At 40.4% G+C, this 8,669-nt stretch overlaps 1 protein-coding gene across 2 annotated transcripts; it reads right to left on the bottom strand.

The window, feature by feature from the left end:
- Positions 1–1,132: 1,132 nt before the first annotated feature.
- Positions 1,133–8,431, bottom strand: SPCS3 (signal peptidase complex subunit 3). Of its 2 annotated transcripts, none has more exons than XM_042872261.1 (5): positions 8,212–8,431; positions 5,831–5,904; positions 3,122–3,198; positions 1,874–1,989; positions 1,133–1,447 (listed from the first exon to the last, which is right to left on the bottom strand). In XM_042872261.1, exons 1-5 carry the CDS (start codon positions 8,352–8,354, stop codon positions 1,315–1,317), a joined length of 543 nt encoding a protein of 180 aa, XP_042728195.1. In that variant the 5' UTR covers positions 8,355–8,431; the 3' UTR covers positions 1,133–1,314. The 2 variants fall into 2 exon arrangements, with proteins under 2 accessions (XP_042728195.1, XP_042728196.1); XM_042872262.1 differs by having other exon boundaries at positions 5,831–5,901.
- Between the last annotated feature and the right edge of the window lie 238 nt (positions 8,432–8,669).

The following is an 8,669-nucleotide window of genomic DNA, read 5'->3' as shown; positions in this document are numbered from 1 at the left end:
CAGCCCAGGTCCAAGAAGTGCTCTCCCTTCTGTGGCTAGCCCTTATATGAGGGTGGTTCCACACTGGGTCCACTCCTTCTGATCACCTGTGGAACACAGGTGCAAATAATTTTGCCTGTGCTCCCTCAGCCAGCTACACCCCTTCACCAGCTGTTCAATCACCAGCTCAAGCCACGACCTAACAGTTCCCCTACAACTGGCATAAATCATTCTTGTTGCCAAGAGATAATCCCAACACTGTTTTTTTCTTTCATTTTTTACAGTTACAATCATATGTGCCTGTAGCCGAGAAAGGGAAGAGCAGAACACGTAACCACAACAGTTCTGGCAGAGGTGTCAAAACTGCTACTTTTCCCTGGTTGGTGTAAGATCAGGAAAACTTTCAGACACGCTTACATTAATACCAGCTGGTACATCTGCTCTGAATTCCTCTGCTCCTATTGGAGATTGTATTTCTTAGATGTAATCACAGGTGCTTTGCAGAGCACCTGCCTCATTCCTTGTGATGAAGGGCACCTCAATACCCTGCTTGTTGCCCCTCTGAAACCAGCATGTTTTTCTTGTTGAACAGGTAGCAAAAGAAAATAAATGAAATGATCTTTCTAAAATGAAAGCTTCTACTTTCCTCTAAACTCAACACATTGGAAGAATTCTTCTTACTGTTCTAATTAGGTGCATTATCTGTAGTATAAGCAATTATTAAAATGTTTTATAATACAGAAACGTGGATATGCCATACATCAGTGACACGCAAAAGGAGATCTATGGGATGACTGCAGCAGATTATGAATGGCTGTTGGCAGTATTAGAAAGGGTCAGTTACCTTGCTGCAACACAAATTTTTGCTTTCAGCAAAAATACTATTACACAGAATAGACCCTTCTATCAGGTACTCAGAGAAATTTCATTTAGATCTGGGAGTTATGTGCATTGAATGCAAATGCAGAACTCAGAGTACCTTAAAAAAACACAACAGTAAGACCAGTTTCTGGTGTAAAAATGTTTATTTCAAAGAAAGGTAGATCTATACCCAGATGGCCAAGAAAAGAAAATGAACAAAAAAAATACCCCACAACAAACAACTGTTTCCCACCCCAACACCAAAAGACAGTACTCCACAATTTACCTTTACTTTAGGTTTCAGTTTCAACATTTTATTTAAAAAAATTCAATTTTTTTTCCTTTTTCCATGATGCTGAACCTGAGGAAATTAAGTACCTTTCATAGGAGGGTTGTGTGGGATGTGTGAAGAAACCGCAATAAAATTTATTCACAATATACAAGTATAAAAATATGCTGCTTCAGTATTATAATTTAATAACTTTTTGTCGTTTCATAGGTATCTGGGAAAGGTACAGACATATGTCCTGATCCTGTCACAAGAGGTAGAAGGCCAGCATTTGGTACAACATTCCAGGAGAGCGTCAAAGTGACATTCCTGTTTCCCCTGCAAAAACAAAAAACATGAAAGAAAAATCAGCATAAGTACCAAGATTTACCAATTTACCTAACCAATACTAACATTAACTAATGCAGGATAAGAATAATTTTCATGATCCAGGAAAAAAAAAAAAAAGATTTCAAGTTTTACGTAGTCACTTCATGAAACATTCCCTGTTTTACAGTTAAGAATTCATTTATTTTTTAATTATTCTACTCTTTTGGAGTTGAGTACAGCACAAAACCAATTCTGTAGAACAAGGATGATAGAAGCATGACCTTGGGATACAAGTACAAAGACAACAGACTGATGGAATACACACACCTTATCATAGCAATACAAATACTTGTAAAATGAGAAGCATGCAAGTAAATGATGATGTCAGGATTAAAAAAAAAAAACAACACAAAAGCTACAAAGTGATTTACTTACTTGAGACCATTTCCATCATCAAAGAAAAAGTACTTTGACTTCATGTCTTTTAAGAACAGCCTTGGATTATCTCCTCTCAAAATGATCTTGTCCCAAAGGACCACTTGGTTCAGAGCCTAAAAACACAATTACAATTAAATTAGCAAGATCATGTCTCAGAGCATGTCTGGTCACTCAAATTACAAAGCATATCCACTAAAAATCTGAAGTACGTGTTTGTAACACACATAAGCAGTTTAACAAAAATAATGCTGTACACAGGAAAACTGATGCTACTATGAAGTGTGGCACGATACATGGGACAACAGAACAGCTCAGTGCAACACCACAAACACAATTTTAACAAGTCAGATGATTGTCAGACTTAAAAAGTATGATAGGTGTTCCTTTGGAATTGCAAAAGTTAGTTTTTAAGAGAAGAATTTAGACTTTCTTTCAAAAGACATTCAGCTGCATTGCTCAGGTATTTAATTTTTTTTTTCTAACTTCAATGGGGGAAAAAAACATCTCTATTTCAATTGCAAGTATAATTCCAAGAGTTGTATGAGCACATCAAAAAGATGGATCCCAAAATCTTAAGTAACTGTATACTGATCTAAGTAGAGATGTAGTAAGAATGGCACGTAGTTAAAGTCTCATACAGTATGATACAGCACAAATTGCCCAGAGTAGTTGGCTAAAGTGAGAACTGGAGGTATATGTAGAAACAAACCTAAAAGGTGAAACAAGACAACGAATTCCCAGTTTCTAACAATGAAATCTAAAAACTGTTCTCATGCAAATGCAGCATCCATAGCATTTGTAAAATAACTTTTTAAAAAAAAAATCTAGAAAGTTTTATGTAGCAAATGGAAAAAAAAAACCCTTCACTACATCCTTGCTGATATCAGCAATTAATGAACAGAAAATCCACAACACGTGGCTAAGCAAAAGGCTGCAACATCCATCTGTAACAACAATCAACTGGAAAAAGTTGGGGAAAAGTACATCAGTCAGCACAAACAGGTGAAAATAATTCAATTTTAAGGTACACATTACTTTTCTTTCTGTCTATAAGGCACGTATCAAGTTCAAAGACTTCCCAACTCACAGTTAAACTGCCCAGAAAATAACCATAAAAGCCAGTGAAAATGGTCCAAGGCAGTAGGAAACTCTAGCACCTTAACCCTTCCCATCAGAATTTCAAAGTGTCAAAAATCAATGCGGTACAAAATGGGCAATCACTTTAACTTTCTCTTTTGTACTTACATTGTTTTTTGTTGAGTATTCTGCAGACAAATATAGAAACAATTGTTTAACATTCCAGTCAAATATACTCTGCAAATGTATGCACATTAAGGAAAAGGTTATCATATTGTAAACTTTATATTTTCACTAGATCTGTCCAGACCATGATGATTACAGCAAGTTCTTACATTTCAATACACCTTATTTTATTTATAAATCAGAGCTTTTCCAAGACCTCCAGCACATTCTTCAATCACTTTCAAGCCACAGATTTCATAAATCAGATTAAAAAAATGAATAGCTATTTCATGTAATGATTTAGGAGTTCTATATTTGACATTACAAGTCAGTAACTTTGATCCATTGCTAGTCGATCTACTAGAAAATCTTAAACGTAAAGCAAGACAGAGTTTTTCAGCAACTCTTTAAAGCTATCATTTATACTATCGAGGAACGCTAGCATCCAAATGAGGATGAAGGTATAATAGCAATAATCAATACATAATATAAAACTTACAGAATGCAGAGAGCTCAAAGAGTCTATAATATCTGCATTAGAAAAGTCAGTAAACTAGAAGTCTTATCACACTGGGACACCTGAAATTATCACATATAATAATCTACTTTCTACAAAGAACTTTAGCTTATTTAACTGACAGGCCTCTGCCTAAAATTTCTCATCAATGGTAAAATACTGATAACTGCCATTTGAGACAATCAGTGTAATAAAGGTGATATTTTAAATGTCTGTTTGAAATGCAATGTGATCGCTAAGGAAAATAGTGATCTGTGATTCTGTGATTCTGTGAATACCTCTTCAATAATAATAAAGATTAAAGATGATGTTCTACTCCTCCGGCCTACAAGAATGTCATCCCTTTTTATTCTATTCTTCTCTGTCTTGGAACAAAAATGAAATAGAACAGATTTTGATGCTGGTTGGAGAATCTATCTTGTCCCACTCATCCCAAGTCTGAATCAGATTTTGAAGACCCGAGTTCAAAAGCAAAGGAAGGAAAGAATTAATCATAGCTGCTATTACAAGAATAGGTGACTAAAATATTCAGGTAAAGCAGCTCCAGCTAACTCAAAACAACAAAGTTAAGAAATCCCACAAAAACACACTTCCAAAATGATTTCTAAAGCCAGTCATTAAGTACAGACAAGAGAGCTTTTGAATCTAAAGGAAGGAGAGGGGAGTTATCTTCTAACAGTCAATGTATTTAATTCTCATTGGGACTAACAAATCATATCCATTAGTTGAGAGCCATATCTTTTTACAGATTTTATCCAAAAAAAAAAAAAACCCAAACTATCAGAAAGTTATATATCACAACCCTACATACTGTGAGACTTGTTTATGCCAAGCATCAAAGATTAAGTCAAAATTTTCTTAAGCAAATTTAAAACTACTGCTAGTATAAAAAACCTCAATAGAACATGGAGTCTTTTACACTCACATACTGCAGATATTGTATGAGAACATCTACAGCGGTCCTGTCCTGCCCCCTCCCCATATGCAATTCAATTAATCAACTTCAGAAGCATTTTAGTTTCTGGTTTGAATAAATACCAGCATTTCAGAGATACAAAATAGTCTCAGGAGCTTACTTCTGCTTTCAGCTGATTGATAAAACAAAACCTTCTCACTACCATGCAAGAAACACAAGCAAAAATTCAGTTCAAGGGTTCATCCAGCTTTTACATTCACTCAAGAACCATATTTGATTTGCTCACTCCATGTATCAATCTCCTCTGAAGCAAAGAGGAAATCTGTGCCTTGTCTAACACAGTGACAAAAAACAGCTAACGGGGAAAAATTACAGGAATTTGAATCCAGCTGCAAAGCAAAGCTTTGTGTAGTCACTTCAGCTAAAACATGCTATCTTATATTTGGTACTGATTTCCTCTGAAAAATAGGATTTTTGTATCTTAATCCCAAGAATGATTTCCTTTCATCAACAAAACTAACAATACCCACAACCCAACCCCTTTCACAAAAAAAAAAAAAAAACAACAAAAAACCAAAAACCAGACTAACAAGAATGACACACAAAAAGAGAAACACACATAAAAGCTGAATGAAGTTATCAGCAGGGCAAAAATAAATACAGTAGATTTTGCAGTACCATGTATGCTTACGAATGAACTGAGTGGTACTGTCTTAGAGATTTGATAGTTCAGCATCTAAGAAAGTAAACAAACACCATTTATTTTTCAAAGAGGACAGATACCTGTATACAACTATTATGCAGCTGGAACTTTAAAAACCTCATCGCAGAAAAGCTTCAAAGTTACATCAGAGTTCCTAGATTCATTATGACAGTCTGAACACTGGTTATATAAACACTGCAACTAGTTCATACCTCAAAACACAAATACCATCTTCACTTAACACTCACACTGCCCTGGCAGTGTTAAAATGCACTTCTCTTAGATTAGTTGCACTGCACTTCTCTACAGAGAACAGAGCTTTATTTTAAGAGCAGGCATAGAAAAAGCAAAGGAAACAGCTCACCCAGCGCCATTTACAGAACAACTACTCCAGGTTCTATTTTCATGCCCTAGATATGCAAAATACCATTTTTGTCACTGCTTTAAACTTAGATTTTAAGACAAATTTCTGCCTTTTTTTCAAGTCCCAAGTATCAAGATTGTAAGTTAACAAAAATAAAAGTCAAGATCTTATTTCAAAGTGTTTTCAAACCATTTTTTTTCCATTAAGGATATCTGCAGTAATGTCAAACGTGACGAACGCCAGATCACTTCTTTCTCTAGGTCCAGTGAAATCTTCTACATTTCTTCTAAGATAAAACAAAACACAAGATTATCTTCTCCTTATTTCTCTCTCACACTTTAAGCAAATTATTATTCTTACTGCATACTTTCCCCATGCGTTCCCTGTACTTCCTTGCAAAAGCATTTGGCTAAAATATTACTACATTATACAATAAAGCCTGCCTTCCAGAAGGCTTAGAGACCCAGTTTTAAATGATGGGTTTTACCCCCACAGAAGTCTATGTAAATTATACAGAAACCCTGAAATTATTTTCCAGTTAACAAACATTTGCTGGTTTTTTGTACCTAAACCACATTCCATTTCACCTTTAGCAAAGTGTGCGTTACCTATCCCCATCTTCAAATTTGTAAGCTGATTGGAAAGCTGGCTCAACAGCTTGCAATCATTTTAAATAATATTTATTTAGAAAACCTTTAGTGCTTAGTCTCGTACAAGACACTCCAACCATTCTGATTAACTGTCATTCATTTTGCAGTTTAAACAACTTAGAGAATTTCTCCTTGGCACGTTCAGTCATTAAGGAGAAGAAAACACTTAAATCCTTCTACACAGTAGAAATCATAGACAAGTTTTGGAAGACTGCTACAAATCCACTTTTTGAGAAATTAATTATCTGACATCACCATAAAACACTGTTAAAAAAATAGAAAGTGGAAAATAACACAGGTATTTACATACGTATGTTGTTAAAACTTAGCCTACCAAACTTACTGCTACAAGCTTACGCTGCAACAGAAAGCAAACTGGCAATGAACCATGAGCCCTAATTCCTCATGTAACAAAGACCTTGGGAATTATGAACTTACTAGTTACATTTATTCTGCTGTTAAAATTAGTCTGTGAAAATGTAATTTCATATAAACTAAATTCAGTAATCTCAGAGGAAAAAAGTATTAACCAGTGAAAAACACACTCTTGGATACAGTAATTAAGAAAAACACCACCCAAACTCACCAATGTAACTCGTTAAGAATTTCCATTCCTACGCAAACACCTTTTTAAGTAATAATTCTTGTCAAGCACTTGACATAATTTCCAAATAACTGCCTGTCAATCTACCAGGGTAAAGGGCCTGAAGCTGGGGGCCTGTGGAACTTATTAGAAGTTCAACAGAAATATCTCAGGTATAATGCCTCTTCTTTCATTACTAGCAGATCCATGCATCACTGAATGGACAGGTTGCATACATTTCATCTAGGTCAGGCATTAGCATGAAATTAATGCTGTGAAGTTCAGCAGAACACTCTATATTTCTCCTTGTGCCAGTTTTAAGCTTTTCTTTTTTTTTTTTCTTTTGCAATCCTCCACACTGTATACACACAGGGCTAACAAAGGTGTTAAAGCAATCAAAAAGGTGACTGCAGATCCCTCTCTATTTGGGACCATTTCACCTTCCAAAGGCTGCTGCCAGCCACCCACATGCCTTGGGGTAGCTGAGCAGCTCTGAGAGCTGCTTTAACTCACTGACCAGGCCCAAAACAAGCCCAGCAAAGAGAAAAAATAAATAAAGATAAAAGACACATTTCAGGTAAGCTAAAGCAGATCAGAACTGTCCCATTCTCAGATGTAACTCCAGTAAAGAGCCACGCTACCAGAAGCAGGAGTCAGGGCCTCGGGCTCTTTGTGGCAGAAACCTGGCTGCTGGCAGAACCGCAGCCATCCACGTTGGCCACCGTGAACTTGATGCAAGCTTCCTGTGACAAACTCTCGAGGAAAAAAAAAAGCCAAAATGCTGAAAAAAAGAGGTTACATCAGCCTGCTGTGTCCTGTGGGCATGGGGCTTTCCGCAGGGTCCAATGGAAAACAAAACCTCCAAGCTGGTCTAAGGAGAACGCGTTAACAGCTCGCTCGGATCTAGTTCGGTCACAGCACAGCTCGAGTCGGAAAAGGCCCGTGACGCCCACCCAGCCGCAGCCCCCGGCGGCGGGCCGGCCGCCACCCACCCGACCACGCCGCCGGGGTCCCATCCAACCTGCCCTCGGACAGCCCCAAAGCACGGAGCCTCCGAGCTCGCACCGACCGCCCGGCACAAGCCGCCGCTGCGCGGCACAGCCGCCCGCCCCTGCGGGGCACAGCCCGGCCCCCGGCCCTCCCGGAACCCCGCCCGGCGGGGCGGGAGGCAGCGAAGCGCCGTCGTGGGGCTCCCTCATTGGCCCCGCCGGGGGAAGCGGAGCGCCCCGTGGCCGCGGCCGCTTCAGCCGCCGGGCGGAAAAAGGGGATTAACAGGGAGGAGCGGAGCGGAAGGGCCCGCCCGCGGGGGTCCCGGTGCCGGACGTTACCCGGCCCGCCCCGGCGCCCGACCCCCACTCACAGCGTGACCCGGGACACGGCGATGCTGACGGGCACGCTGCGCTCCTTAAAGGCGGTGGTGATGAAGCAGCCGAAGGTGAGCGCCGCCATCACGCTCAGCGAGAAGGCGAAGAGCGAGTTGGCCCGGGACAGCACCGTATTCATCTCCCCCCCCGCTCTGCCCGCCGTGCGGGCTCCCGGGCTGCAGCCGCTGCTCGGGGCGGGGTCGGGGAGCCGCTCCGCCGGTCCTGAGCCGCGGCAGACACGGGCGGCGGCGGCGCCGTCGGTTGGGCCGCGGAGGAAGGGGCGCGCGGCCGGCAGGGAGAGGCGCGGCCCCGCCGAGAGCACGCCCTGCGCCTGCACTGCGCCTGCGCGCGAGGCCGCCGCGCTTCCCTCGGGCGCCGGCTGCGAGTTGGCGTAGCGCCTGCCTCCGCCTCTCGGTCAGCGCCGTGTGTCGGAGGGAAGGATGCCGAAAGAAAA

This window comes from Lagopus leucura, unplaced genomic scaffold, assembly GCF_019238085.1.
Source record: "Lagopus leucura isolate 7727_CA_CO unplaced genomic scaffold, USGS_WTPT01 Super-Scaffold_100004, whole genome shotgun sequence".
NCBI classification, from domain to species: Eukaryota; Metazoa; Chordata; class Aves; order Galliformes; family Phasianidae; genus Lagopus; species Lagopus leucura.
Note: the sequence above shows the minus strand (reverse complement) of the source record. Positions and strands in the feature narration are given on the sequence as shown.